Raw genomic sequence first — 15,990 nt, 5'->3', positions numbered from 1 at the left:
CTATTGCTTTAAAATGGGAACTCTGGCATTCAAATCTCTTACAAAAAGAATGTATTAGACAAATGATAAAAGTTTTTTTTTTCTCGTACCTGTGATAATTCTCGATGGCAAGGTCAAGACAGTTTTTGTCGTAAATGTTACACTTCTTGATGTTTGCATCATGATTGAGTAACGTTTCGACCACTTTTGAATGACCATTTGCAGACGCCAGGTGAAGAGGAGTATTCTTGAATATGTAAAGACGTTTTGATTAAGTTCGTAAAATAACAAATATCTTACGGGCACGTCACATTACTTTTAATTTTATATGTTTGGAACAGATTTTCACCGCTTTCGACCATTTACGAGCGTGAAGTTGCAATTGATATATTTTACACAGGCCTTTTTGTTTTCATTTGAGTTTTCTCAGACGCTTCTCGGGGGTCCGCGTGATCATCATAGGAAGATATATTCGTATCACGTGTATTGTCAAAACAGTGAAAACAGGTCTGCTTGTTAAATTAACACATAATTTTTTATATGACACATTACCTTTTTCTTGTCGAGGGGATCTATTAAACAGTCCGTTTTTAGTAAAATGTCAACTGTTTCTTTCCGGCCCCTTGAAGCGGCATAGTCCAATGGAGTATGTAAGATGTCATTCCTATATTTGTACGCCGAACAGATGTTGAAAGACATTGAGATTATTGCTTCGCTGATGCTTTGGTAATTCATGATATGTAACTGGGGGACTATAAAGGGACAAAATAAAACAGCGACTGGACGACAGAGCAAATGAATGAATGAACTAAGAAATGAATGGCAGAATGTAGAAAGAAGGACACGCCAGAAGAGGAATTAATGAAGAACTTGAGGAGTTAATGGAACGTAGTAAAGTAACAAGACTTGTAGAAACAATGTCAATTTTTGACGATGCATTTTATGATAGGTGAAATGAACTCTCGTATATATACTGCAATTAAGGTGCGTTTGTACTTTTGATAATTATCAATTTGTGTTATTATTAAGTACTACTTCATATTTTATTACATTAACAACAATCTTAATCCTTGTTATTGGGTCATAATTTGTCATCAGCAAACTAGCAACGTAAAATGTCATATCAATGAACTTTTATGACAGGGTAAGGGACACCTTCACCGCAGATAGGTTGCAGGCTAGATTTACATAAAAGGGTGACGGGTTTTTATGAGGATCTCATTAATTCGACACATTGGCTTCACTTAACTAGATGTTGACATTATACAAACTAGATATTGCAGTGTGTTATTGTCAGTGAAAGAAATATAGTTTTACGGGAATGTTACATTTACACACGCCTCGGGCGACATATCCTACCCGCATCGCAACTGCCAACGCATTGTTTTGCATTCGAAGTGCACATTTTCTTACATAAATATTTCGGAATTGGAAAATAGAAATCGTCGTCAGTAGTTGTCAAGCCTATGATTTTTCGTTGATGACACGGACAACAATGCTGAATCAAAAATACCCTACTACATACTTTAATGATGTTCTTGTCTACTTTAATTGCAAAATCCAATATTTCCATCATATTATTTTCATGACGTACGATTTCCGTTGCTGACGTCTAACGCATTGTTGTTGGCACACTTGCCTGACAATTCAAGATAAATTTTGATAGTTTGAACGATAAGGCTAGATTTTTTACGATTTGGCGATTCATTTAGTTGACGTCACAACCGGGTACCTGACAAGTCGAGGAAACGAGATTTCTCGGCCCACACGTCTTTACACTCCCGTGTCACAGAACGGGAATGCAGTGAAACGGAAGTGGGGCATCCACCACTGTTTTTTACGTACGGCAATGACACTACCGCGCGTATTTACTCAAGTCGCTCTTCTTTTGAGGTCTTTGTGATACAAAGAAAACTGTAGTACTCGCGTGAAGTTTCCGAGTGCACAAAATAACGACGGTACATATCTGTTAACTGAAGGTGTGAAGACGTAACGCTTTACTGAATGCAAACAGATCGTTTCGTTTGTGACATCGAAACAAAATCGGCCATCCTATTCCGACTTGCTTTTCTGTGACGAACAAATACAATGTATTGGAAAGTTGCTCTCCTTATCCTTCTCAATTACGCGTGCATTACAGAAGCTTGCATAAGGTCATACGTAACATTAAACCACGCTTCTGACGTCACACTATTGTCTATGCGGTACTTATTTTAACGAACTACCTGGTCCTGACAGAACCGCCAGGCGATTCTGACAGAACCGCCAGGCGATTCTGACAGACACCAGGCGATTCTGACAGAATCCTCAACACCTGGTAGTAATTAGCTCAATTGAAACACATAACAGGTTAACATTTGCATATTTATTGTACTTGACTTCTTTCAGTCTAATCTTTATTTACGAAATACACATCAATTTATTTCATAATGTTGATATTTATATGCATTCCTGGTACTGCATCAATATTTTCATTTTTTTCTGGTTCAACCGAATTCGTGCAACCACCTCCAAGTTTGATCTTCTTGGTGTTTTGCTGACCATCTCTTCCTGCAAAATAAGGCAAATTGTACCTGTTAGTCCCGCTAAATAAAGTCGCCTCTGAACAATTGCAAAATTATGGAGCATTTTTTGAGATATTTTAAAACTGTCTATGCTGCCAGGTAATTACATTTGACGCGCCTTGATTAAAGTATACGTCATTTTAACAGAGCTGAAAATGTTTTGAATATATATCACTTGAAAACCGCATCTTACGGATGCATGTTGCAAGCACACGCATGCCATTTGAAAAAGTATGTACCTTGCACGATGTTGCTTACATATTCTTTCTGTACGTCAGCTGTCCTTTTGTAGTTCCTTACGGCTAGACTTCTATGGCCAGTTTTCTCTTGGATCAGTTGCTCGTCGACACCACTTGCATACAATCTTGTCGCAGCTGTGGCACGTAGAGAGTGGTTAGACCGAAATCCCTCGAATCCTGCCTCCGCACACATTCTTGCAACAACGGTGTTGAGTTGGTTGTGCCCGATTATCCTCGATGAAAACCATACGTCATTCGTTGGATTTTTCAAGGGGTACAGATAGAAAGCGTCTTTTGGTTTATCAGGAGGACTGCAAATGTGAATGAGACACCGTTAACAATACATGGCAATGGTGAAGGACGTCTTGTTCATTATGTGTACGCAAAATGCACATCAATGTGCTGGTGACAGAACGAAAAAAAAAACTGCACTTACCATTTAGAATTGTAGAATTCGAAATAAGCGACAACACATCGACTTGGGTCGTCAGTATTTTCGTACGCCCGGGTTGCTTTCGGCTTAATATGACGGTTTTTTCAACCACCCTGATTACACTTGCTTACATCTTCTACATATTCCAAATAACGGCGACCACTACTACACACTTTTAAAGATATTTGTGAATTTTTCCATCTAATGTTTCGATGTTCCTGGCCTCCCCTCAACGCAAAATTCAGTCCAATTAAATATACCATAGAATCCATGAGTCTCTGACCATTTTGTTTTCCTAGTATAACCTTTTCCCAAAGAATTTTTTCTTCATCCAGTGTTATAATTAGTTCCAGAGACCAGCTCTGGAACTGTTAGTTTTTGCTCACTTTCCTTCTTTCTTTCTTTCTTTCTTTCTTTCTCTATTTCCGGTTTTACTACCATAGAACATGCTACACACAAATTTTACCTTAATTACCCAGAATGCATTGCGACACGCTTATGACGTCATCGCTCAGCTCGGACGGGTTTTACGGGCATTTCTTGTTTGTTTATTTATTTATTTTTTATTTGGCATTGCTCAACTATCATATTGCGTTCAGTTATTAATAATTCTAGCTTTATTTCGCTTTGTTTTTTGTTGCTTTTTGATTTTATTTTTCTCTAAATACTCGCCGTACGTGGCGCTATACTGTTTCGCCCGAATGCTCATGAAACAACATGGCCGCGTATCGATCGCCTCGCTCGCACAGAGACAGAAAAGTAGCCTTTCCCTAACTTTACAAGCGCGGCTTGGCACATCGTGTACCTAGGCGAGGTGGGTGTGCTCGAAAACGATGATCAATGCAAAATTTGGACTCAAAATCGGCTGTTTTGGCGGAGAAACTGCCCGCCGTATTTCTGAGGAGCCACCAGCGGTTTTTCCTATAGTCTGCGGGGCTGTGGTGGGAGGCCGTTTAACGCCGGTAACACACAGCCGTGCCATGCAGAGCTAGGCATTCATAGTGAACGTACTGTCTGTCATGCACCGGCATGCGTTGGCTGCACCATGGAGGTAGTCTCTTCCTACCTCCATGGCTGCACGTAAAAGCAACTCAACATTCCAAGATCAAATGGTCAGTATCTTGTGAAAACAGCGACATAGCAATGAAAATTGTTTTAGTCTGTGCTTTTAATCAAATGAAAATGCATGTGGCTCAATTTCAACGGCCTAGGTCCGATGTTTCCTCTCGTCTGATCATCGTCGTAAATGACAAGCCTCTTTACGGCAACAACTCAGCGCTACCCGTCAAGCGATTGATTTTTGCGTAGGTCAGCGGAGCGAAAATTATTGCTCTGGCTCGCGAGAATGTCGTCTGATAAACATTTCCGTGCGTCGTCGCCCCCGTATGTATCTGTTGCGTTTTTACCGTACATGTAGGCATTTGTAATCTGTGTACTGTAATTCCCCGGACTGCCTTGCTTTTAGTTGTATTATGGTGTTTACTGCTATCAGCCCTGAATATTAAATCCAAAGCACTCTTTCATTCTGCACCTATCTTTGTCACACATTCTCTTGTTTCTTCCGCTGCTCTGGTCTCTGGAACTTCGCTTTTGCTTGCAAATGCTTTCTAGTTTGCGCTTGTTTTTTTACTAAACCTAGCCCGGCCTTATTCCTTAGTTTCATGACGGCATCTAAGCTACCTTGCAATTCTCTGAAGATATCATCTTTCAATAAGCTCACAACACGACCATTGTCGTGCAGATGCTTTGGAGACTGCAAATTATTTCAAACAAGGTGTTTGCGGGATAGTCGGTACCATCAGTTTTCTTTACTTCATGTACGAAACGAGAAAGCGCGTAATTCAACTCATCATTGGTCATTTCGAGTGACTGAGGCCCAATTACACTGAGACCCGAAATTTCATTTTTACTGCAATAATCATTCCTCATATTTCTCCAAGTTTCGAATGTATTGTAAGCCCAAGTCATCTTTCTTCTAGTATTTGGGGGTATATTACTTTTTATCAAATTTGCTATCTCCTCGTCGCTTTTGATATCACCTAGTCGTTTGCCGTCACTTACATTTTTCTGCTGTCCTACCACTGGAAATTTTGCCAGAAATTCTTCAGCGTCAAACTCAAATTCGCTACAGCTAGCATTGTCTGACGAAGCTTCTCTGACCTTATTTTGTGTGATAAAGATCGAGTCGCTATCGCTGTCACTTGCCATATTTCACGGTCAGACACTCGTGGCGAGACTGAAATTAATTTGGTGCTTCGGTGTATTTTATATCACATTAGCAATTCAAATCAGTGCAATTTACCTCATCAGCCAATGAAACGCTGAATGTTTCCAATACACTGGTGGTGACCAGGTGAGAAGTTCGACCAGGTGGACAAGTTAATATGTAAATTATCATCGATTTTCGTATTCAAAATTTCACTTGGAAAACAAAGGGCGGTCAGTTCTCCAGAACCCTTTGGTATCGACCATTGTTCATTTAGGTATGTAATGACAGTAATGGAGCGAACAGTTACTGTGGTTTGAATGAAAAGTGACCGCGTGGTTTAAGTCAGATAACCACCGCCCCCTCGGAGTTTCGGAAATAGAATCGCCTCGGCCTACGGCCTCGGCGATTCTATTTCCGAAACTCCTCGGTGTTGGTGGTTATCTATTACTTATTATACATCTACCAGCGAGAACAATATAATTTTGCCTGCGCTAAAAAGCCGTATCGCCCGTTCCGTAACACGTACGGTTTCTGGCGCCCCATCCCCTGCGGCTGTATCTGCGCGTTCACTGTGACGGTTTCAAGGGACTCATTGGACGAGTGCCAGAACATGTCTCTGTACGTACGTACTTGTGTAGAAGAAGTGCTAAGCGCGTCCGAGATAGTGTTCCACCCTGGCGCGATAAAATCGGAAGAAAAATTGTCGACATTGCACGAAAATGGTCACTACTCTGACAATTTGATGACTCAGTCACGAATTTAAGATCTATAATAACAAGGTTTCGCGAAGGGCGATACGCTGCGCCAATGTCCTCGTGCATCCTTTGCGGTATTTTCGTAATAACCTCATAGTAAATGTTCAGCAATACATGGCGATAGTTTTACACTCGAATTTCAGAACCGTATTGTTTTGTTCACACTGTACAATATTTCATTGAATGTTTAATCTTGTCTGGATGCAAGCAGAGTTTAGATGGTGATTAGTTTATTAGTATTTCGGCATTTCAAGACTTCACGCCAAATAATACAAACTGCTTTTCATATCAAACAAAATTTATGAAAAAATTCTAGGCATAAACATGTACATAAATTTGTGGCAAATTGATCGGAAGCGTAGCTCTGCTTGGCTGTAATATGACAATTCAAAAACATAATATTCGGCATGGCTGGCTGTCAGGCGACAATCGAAGATTAAATCATGCAGGTTAGATCATTTGAAGAGAAATGAAAGGTTCAAAATATGTTTTATGTTATCACCGATTGAGACTTGAAGCAAACTTGGTATCTGCTATATTTACACTGATTTTGCAGTTGTTGTTTTCCTCTTACCATAGGATTGCCTTGAATATACTACAGTGCTTGTGTACATACTTTTTGTATGACGTGCTTGCTCTCGTACGTTATGAGCCTCGGTTACATTACATAAGCATATACTTACCTGGCCTTAACATCCGCACCCTTTTCAATCAAGAGTTTTACTACGTGTTTATGACCTCCAAGTGCTGCTAGATGGAGTGGTGTGTTCATGACGTCATTCTTTGCATCCACATATTTCGTCACGTCTTTAGGCAAGTCGATAGGTTTACCATCCGCCGTTTGCCCTTCTTCATGTTTCTCGATATTGATTCCACCATGCTGCTTGTCCTCATCCATGCTCTCATCATTATTTGTACATGTGGACTCCTGACCAACGTATTCGATCAGTTTAAGTATAATGCTAATTTTAAGTAAAACGGGAAAGGAAACAGATAATTTTTATAGACCTAGTATATAGACCTATATATGATAACTTATTCTATGATATACTTCATTCTAATTCAAAAGTCAGTAGATCATCAATGTTAAAATTACTCGATGTTTTTTTCTATCTAACCAGTGGTTTCTTTGTGTATGTCAAACTGACCAATGAGGGATATGTTTGATTGCGTAAATCAGGAAAAGAGGGAGGATATAATGAATGGTATTATATGAAATCAAAATAGATACTCACAAGTTGCGCCCCTTGGCAGCTGCAAGGTGTAAGGGCGTATTTTCCTCACAGTTTGTGGTTTTCCATTCAGTCAGCCCGGCTATTATCAGTTGCTGAAGTGGAAAGGATGTTACAATTATTATCATGTATATCTAATGTACTGATTCTCTAAAGCACTTATTAGGGATGAATACTTTTAAATGCGCATCACATTTATGATTACAAACCTCTACAATTTGTTTGTTTCCACGCTGAGATGCAATATGGAGAGGTGTGTTGCCGTAATTATCAGAATGGTTTAAAATATCCAGTGGTGGTTTACTTTTTTCCTCAATGGTGCGGTCATTGCCTTTCGGACCATCCCTCTTCTTTCCGAAGTTTGGCCACGATAACCATTTAGACTTTTCCGTTCTGGTAAAGTTCTTTTATCTCCTTCCTCGTGTTCGACTTCTTTCTCTCTATTTTCATCCTGAGCATTATTGTCTGGTAACTGTTCAATCGCTGGTTCCTTCAGATCAGCTCTTACTGGCGTTGTTGTCTGAGAAAGCGGAACATTACAGAGAGAAAATAAAAGCACGTTCTCTTAAGGATGTACGAGCGGTACGCGCGCGTGGAATTTGTCACTTCCCATAGGATTACATTGAAATTTGCTGGAAAATCAATTTCTACTATTGTCATTTTCATGAAAATTTGCACGAAGCTCAGTCTAGAGAAATAAATAATAGTGATCAAATAAAATGATATGGTCACCGCGCTAACTTTTGAGATAAACAGCATTGAATTATTTCGTCCATAGAAAATGCATTGGTGAAAAAATGATGACTCAGCACTTTTTCTCCTAAATGGCAAAATTCAGAGTCATTTATCTCAGAAAGAGCGCGGTGACCCCTATATTTTATCACACATTTTGATAATACTTACAAAGGAGAATCCAAAAATCGACAATTTAGAGAAATGACATTACTTTTAATTTTACCGATCGTACATCCTTAAGCAAGTTGCGTAATTACACTTTTAATATTTTAACAATATGCAACACTAAGTTGTAAAATTGCATAAAGCTACAATGGAAGATTGTAAAATTTATTAAGATCTTGAAAGTAATTATTATGCGATTTGGATGTAGGATGTTATCAAAGTCTAAAGAATTAATGATTAAAGTACTAAAGTAAACCTGATACTGGCAACGTTAATTCTTAATGTCGGACAAATTGCCTTTATTAATATCAAGTAAACTTTGGCTGTAACATGTAAATCATTTTATAGAATGCAGACTTCTTCTTTGTGTTCTTTTTTATTTTCATCATGTTCGTCCTATCATAAGTAATTAAGGTGGAGCTGCATGTTGCCAAAAAAGTTTTTTCAAAGCAATATCTCTCATCAAAGATGACAATGAAACCCCTCACACCATACATTTTCAAAAAGCAGAGACTCTACAATTTAGTATGGTAGCAGTAGTTTAATCGAAAGATGAAGTAAGTGTATATTTGCGGTAAAAACCCTCAATTTTGGTATTAATGATAAAAATAATCTAAGTAAAAATCTTGACACTATTTTCTAAATGTAATATTAACTTGAAAGAGAGTATATGTAGAAAAAACGACATCTTTATTTTGCATTATCTATCCTCATTCTAAAATGGCAAGGATTGATAAACTGACACTTAAAAAAAGTGATTAAAATCATAATTAGTAAAATTCAAATGCTTTTTATTTAAAATGTAAAAGGTTTATTGCCAAACAAAATAGTCGTTTTTAAGAGCATTTAAAAAACAGAATGTGAAAATTTTAGAAAATTTGACCCAGCTAGAGTGGAGTTAAATTCTTTGGAAATTTTGACATTGGGAGGAAACAGAAGCCAGGATATTGGGTGATTTGCATTCATTTCCATAAATTAACACTTCCTTATTACGAAACTTACGACTGCTTGACAAGCTAAAAGGTGAACCCCACCAAGGCATCGCCCCCTTAAAATTGAGATTAGTTGTCGCAAAGTAACTTTATTGTATCAACGATAGACATCGGAATAAAACATTAACAGGATAAACATTACAAACGTTTTCAAATTCCTTTGCCTTGAGGGTGACAATAAAAGAATGTTGATTCTGTAAGTATATCACCTGATCCGATACTTTTATCTCATCTAGCACGTGTGTGTCTCCTTCTTTCGATCCACAAAAGCTACCTTCGTCTCTGACTCCTTTTCACATCTTTTTCGTTCAGATTTCTCTTTCAGTATGTCCAGTAATACCTATTTGAATTAAAAATTAGAAGAGTGGAACACAAAAATAAAAATAACAATTTCTATATAATAATACGGTTAAATAAACGAAAAGGGATAGTGTTAAAATTACATCGACTTCAATCTGTAAGACAACGGGATTTTTAGCTGCTTGAGAACGATCCCTTTTAACCAGACGGTTTTGAATAAGTCAGCAATTACTTTTACGAAAAATGAATACAAAAAAGTTCATAGTTAGACTGTTTGAATATATACTAGATCTGAAATTTATTTTTATTTATTGATATGACGTTGAAAACAAAATATTTAAAATGTGGAATCGGTTATCAATTGAATTACAAAATATATTGGTCTCACCATAATATTCCCCAAAATATTGCTCGACTTATGGCAAGCATTCAACAAATAAGAAACTTCAAACGAGACTCCTACTGGGCGCTAAATACTTTCTATGACAAGAGTCGTCCGATGTCTATCTGGTATCACCGGAATGTATCAATCATAAGCTGTCGAGACTCAGATAAAGCATGCAATGCTATCCTATCTGTTGAGTTCTATGGAAGTCGAAGAAAGTCCGTAAAAAGTTCAGTTGAACATGGAAGGAGGAAGAAGAACTAGAAGCTTATGTAGACAACAGGAAAGCAAGACTAGCATCTTGAACACTTGATTGTGCTGTGATAGATTATGAACAATTACAGGATGACTCGGCGTAATATTGAAACATGGCGGAGCCTCAACCTTATAGGAAAATTAGTGAAAACATGTGCCCTCTGTCTTACCCGTCCGTTGTGGTCTCGGTTTCAGAACAAATTGGAGCAACAACTTTTAACCTTCTAGTAATCTCTGTGGAACGTATACTCCCATTAAAATTAACACTATAAACTGATCGTATTTCAACAAAACGATTGTGATACCTACCTTAAGAACCTTTTCATGATTATTTTCAGCAGCCAAGAAAAGGGCTGTTTTACCATGTTTATCAGTCGCTTCCAAATCTGCTTCTACTTTCAGAAGATATTTAACAGTATTGTGATGGCCATTTCCAGCTGCGATTAACAAAGGAGTTCTGAGTTCTTCGTCTGTATGGTTTATTAATTCCGTGTCAACTTCCTCACCAGTACTCTTGTCATCACTGCCCTCAGATTTTTCCCGATAGCTGAAGGCAGGAAAATGAATATGCGGGGAATCTGTTGTGCAGGCCTTTTCTTACAGGATAAGACAGCCAAATGGAGAGGTTGATTGGTGTAAATATTTACGCACCTGTGAACAAGGACTTCACTATTCCGCCAGGGGCACAATCTTACGACCACTCTTGGCAAGAGGCAACTAAGAATGTATTTTGCATTTTTTCTATGCAAAGAGTGTAATTTATTGATAATGGTGTGTCACCGAAAGATATAATGAAAAAGACCATCTTACAGATATTCATAAATATTCACATACATCAAAACCATTTTTTAGTTTCTTAGTCGACTTACGTACATCAAAAGTTCGATTATTTTGTGCCGGCCATTTGCTGCTGCAATTTGCACAACTTCTCGTTTGAGCATGGTTTCTTGTTGCTTGAATCTTTTCTCCTTGACCAATTCTTCCATTATTTCTTTCCATGAGTTTGACAGCGAAGCTTCTCTTATCAATCGCTTTCTTGCTACAGGATCTGGTATATTTGCGCCTTCAAAACATAATGAGTTCAGATCATCAGAGCGACAGTGTGAATGACTTTACAACATGCATACTGATATATTTCGAAATTTCACAGTTAGGTAGAATTTTTGACCGCAAAATGACGAGGAAAATATGTTCAGTTATCATAGTTTAGTTGTTCTAAATCTGTTTAAATTTATAGAAATCAATGAATAGAATAACAGCTCTTTCCTTGAGTGTGTTACATGTTTGCTTAACTTAAAAAAATTCTTTATGTTATTTACAGTCAGTACTTTTAGAGTTTACCCTGACGGCAATACTTTCCATCGAAACTTATTTAGAAACATGATAACAGCTTCATTAGAGATCATGGTTTAATTTATCAGTCGTTTCAATTCATAGCGATATCCACAGGTCTATTTTGTAACAAAAAATGAGCTATGCCAATCTTGCAACCATGATTTGTGATGTTGATGACGATGATCATTTGCGGAAATAGAAGGAAAGGATGAAGCGGATCTTAGATGTTTGACATAAGCAAACGAAAATCGACAAATATCATACCTTTATCTAATTAAACTTACCCTGTTCAATGCAAAATTTGACCACCTCCTTTTGACCACTTTCCACAGCGTTCTCTAGCGGGGTCTTTCCAGCAATATCAGCCATGTTGATGATTTTGTCGCGCTTTAGTTTATGAACGATTGAGAAAAAATCAGTGTGTTTTAGCTATTAATGATAATAGATAGCAATATTTGAACTTTCTCTGGAAAATTGTCTTACGTTTATGCCGCTAAAATAATTGTGGCTGTGAGAATATATGTCCCATGTCGTTGTTCTTAAATGAACCATCCTTTAGAACATTATAACCAAAAAAAGCCAAAACGTAGATCAACACGGTAATAATTAAGGTACTGTCACCTAATTGACAACCAAAAGAATATCCAAGGAAAGTAAATCATAACACCTAAGGTTTCTGTATCGTTTAATTGGTTAAAAGATCACATAAACATTTTGGAACACAGTATACAATTTTATTTCAAATCGGTTTTAGCTTCTAAAGTGGATGGTGTATAATTACTTAATTACTAATTTGCATATTCAAAAAACATTCCGTATGTTTTCTACTTCAGCTAATTACTAATATTTGTATTCATTACCGAGATATATATATATATATATATATATATATATATTATATATATATATTATATATATATATATATATATATATATATATATATATATATATATATATATATATATATATATATATATATATATATATATATATATATATATATGGATTGATTTGACCGAAGTACAGGCACCCGGATATTGTTATTTAAGTACTGTGATATATTTGAAATTCATTTTGAGATCAGTTGATTTTGCATATTTAACAAACTTTCCTTATTCGGGCTATTAATAAGTTGCCTAGGTCAAAGTTGACGAAACTTGATATGTACATTTAAGAAACTATTATGATATTTACATTACATGAAATCAGTATAAGCATTTTTAGATCAGCTGATTACACATTTGCATATAAATCAAACATTCCTTATAAGGACTAAATTTGAGTAGTGACCAGATCAAAATTCATTAAACTTGATATGTGCATTGAAGATATTACCATATTACATAACAAGAAGTCATTTAGAATTTTGAGATCAGCTAAATCCTAATTTATATATTTGATAAACTTTCAGAATGACAGATATTTCTAGATTGACACAATCAAAGTTGTAAAAAATTGCTATGTACATTGAAGATACTATAATATAACGTTATTGAAAGTCACTTAGCATTTTTAGATCAGGTTATTACTAATTTGCATATTTAACAAACTTTTCTAATTTGGGATGCATATTTTAGTTGACCTTTTCGAAGGTCACGAAACTTGTTATGCACATTAAAGATACTATGATACAATATTAATTGTTGACGAAGCTTGATATGTATTTAAGATAGTGTGATATGACATTATGGATGTTTATTTAGCCTTTTGAGATCAGCTGATTACGAATTGGCATATTAAACGAATTTTTCTAATTAAGGATATATATTTTGGTTGACTTGATCGAGGGTGACGCAACTTGCTATGTACATTAAATATATTATGATACAATATTATTTGAATTTATTTTGCATTTTACCTCATCTAATTACTAATTTACACATTGGACATACAAACCCATAGCAATGCAATCCGTTGAGTTCACTTGCAGTCACAGTCAATCATCGCGACTGTGATCGCCTCGAAACTATCCATACTGCAAGTGGAAAGTTTGCCTTGTACATGCTTGCATGTATTTATCACCGGCCAAGGGACATGTACGACACGGTTTTTGTGGTTCAATACAATGTCATTTAAATAAGCACAAAGGCAGCGATTTTTGATTCATGATTGAAAAGACAGGGAAACAGTTCGGCGGACTGCAAGCTGCATTGAATTGACGCCCCTTCAAATTCAGCAAAGTTTTTGCCACCGGCTTTGAAAGTATAACTGGCCGAAATTGTCAACAAGCGGTCATGAAGTTGTGTAAACATTTCAGTATTCTGTGAACAGCAGTGACATATTTAAAACCCTTTCGGCAGGGTTTGTAGCTATCCAGACGCCCGACATTAAGAGTAACATCTATCATTACTTTGTTCTTGAAGTGTTATATATATCAAATATATATATATATATATATATATATATATATATATATATATATATATCCGACATTACCTTTTTCGTCGTATTCATCCTTTTCTTGATATTATCAATAATGGCTCGGCATATATTGTAAGACCCGCTGAGGCATGCCAGATGTAAGGGTGTTCGTCGTTCAGAGTCAATTGCCCAAGGATCAGCCTGGTGTTCCAGTAACAGCTTAGCGACCGACTCGTTTCCATGAAGGCATGCCTCGTGAAGGGGTGTCATTCCCTGTATATCTCTTGCCTAAGATGTCAAAATATTCATGAGTTAATGTGATAGACAATATCAACTCAAATAATAAGAAAACCTCAATAAGAAGAGTAAGGAAGTTTGTTTTCGATGGCCACTGAGTTTATCTCAGCTGTAAAAAATACGGAATTCAAATTGAGCACGGTACAAACGGTACAAACAAAACAACCAGCACAAACGTGCACCAAAACGAGTTTATACACGTCGGTTTGTTGCTACCGATATCAAATGATCTGTTGGTTGTACTGAATCTGTAGTATTATAGAGTAGAACCAAAAGACGAAAACATTTTTGATCGAATAATTTTTCATAAATTTTTCATGGAAATGAAGACACGTAACTGTAAAAAATTGCCTTATTTCCCAACCTCATTGTAAAACATTCATTATTCAACCTCACTAAAGAGCTTTCTATACAGTAAACTATTAATTATAGAAATATGGGTTAAATAAACTATACGGAGTCGAGAACGCATGAGTATTGCAACTCAGGCTAACTCTTTCTCATTGACTTTTTCCTTTAATCCTTTTATGATTGGTATCAAAATATGATTCTAATAAGTGATTTGCAAAAAGCATGATTGCAGAAACAACAATATACGGTATTTACCTTACAAAGGGTAGAGATTTTCGAAAATATCTTCCTTTCATTCGCTGCGTTCATAAGTTCTTTCGCAGCGTGTGTATTACCTCTCATTGCAGCGAAATGCAATGGTGTAGAACCATACGAATCCTTTGCTGTGCAATCAGCGCCCTTTTTGACAAGGTAGTTGATTACACCCTGAAAGAAGTTATACCATCGTGTGTTAAATCATTTACACAAAAGTTTCGCATACTTTCGTTTTACTGGAGGTACAATTCCCACACTTAAAGTTGCCGACTACCAAAGGGTTGCACAAAGCAGCCAGTCCAATAGGTTTGCATAAAGAAATGAACATATAAAAATTCAGAAAAATGCCAGTGTTCCCTGACAAGTTTTTTTTCGGCGTGCTGTGGGATTTGCTAATCTATCAAAAATTAAAAAGGAGCAGTTAAAGAGGCATTGGGAGGGATGCGCCATGACCATTAGACTTTATAAGTACGACAATGCAAAATATGGGGAAATGAAAATCCTTCGGAACAATATATTGGCGTGTGATTTGCTGATAACAAAATTACCGATTTATGAAACAGCTCGAGGCGTGTATACCCTAAAAACCTTACTTCAAACAGGATATTGCCTGTCTTTCTCTGTTTATTTCAGTTTATGTTATTTATCAAACCACAGGTGTGGTTTGATTATATTAATTCGCTTAGTCTGCCTAGCTCAGGGAACTTTTCTACTTCGACTTTTGTTATAACTATGATGAATCAGCAAAACATGTACGAAATTCAGAAAATGTACCATACTTTGACTTTTGATTAGATCATCAACTAAAAGAGAAAAGTGTATTTACATAGTTTTTGCTTACAACACATACCTCTTCAGGCTTCATTTGGTCATTCACATCATTGCCGTGAATATATTTTGTCGCAATATGTAGTGGTGTCACATCTTGTGATGTCACCTGGTTAACAACTTTGGAAATGAAAAAAAAGGAAATGTGTAACTTAAAATGCATAGCACATGAAATTTTCTCATTATATATATCAGCACTTATATAAGGGTAGGACCCCTAAGACAAAAGAGAGCTTGCCTGAAAAATGTTGAAACGAGGATAAAATTGTTGAAAAACCAAAATGCCAGCTGCTTGTTTGGCGGTGTGATCGAAAAGAGG

The 15,990-nt window shown here is 36.6% G+C and overlaps 1 protein-coding gene and 1 long non-coding RNA gene across 2 annotated transcripts; both read right to left on the bottom strand.

Moving 5' to 3' along the window:
• Window positions 1–2,375: 2,375 nt before the first annotated feature.
• Window positions 2,376–3,440, bottom strand: LOC139141946 (uncharacterized). The gene is made up of 3 exons (XR_011554273.1): window positions 3,219–3,440; window positions 2,783–3,093; window positions 2,376–2,529 (listed from the first exon to the last, which is right to left on the bottom strand). It is a non-coding gene; the product is annotated as an uncharacterized lncRNA (long non-coding RNA).
• A 2,926-nt stretch (window positions 3,441–6,366) lies between these two features.
• On the bottom strand, window positions 6,367–11,947 carry LOC139142991 (ankyrin repeat domain-containing protein 50-like). Its single transcript, XM_070713184.1, has 7 exons — window positions 11,863–11,947; window positions 11,117–11,306; window positions 10,553–10,790; window positions 7,716–7,931; window positions 7,415–7,506; window positions 6,863–7,141; window positions 6,367–6,376 (listed from the first exon to the last, which is right to left on the bottom strand). The coding sequence occupies exons 1-7, from the start codon at window positions 11,945–11,947 to the stop codon at window positions 6,367–6,369; spliced, it is 1,110 nt and encodes a 369-aa protein (XP_070569285.1).
• Between the last annotated feature and the right edge of the window lie 4,043 nt (window positions 11,948–15,990).

This window comes from Ptychodera flava, chromosome 10 (assembly GCF_041260155.1).
Source record: "Ptychodera flava strain L36383 chromosome 10, AS_Pfla_20210202, whole genome shotgun sequence".
Lineage (NCBI taxonomy): Eukaryota > Metazoa > Hemichordata > Enteropneusta > Ptychoderidae > Ptychodera > Ptychodera flava.
Note: the sequence above shows the minus strand (reverse complement) of the source record. Positions and strands in the feature narration are given on the sequence as shown.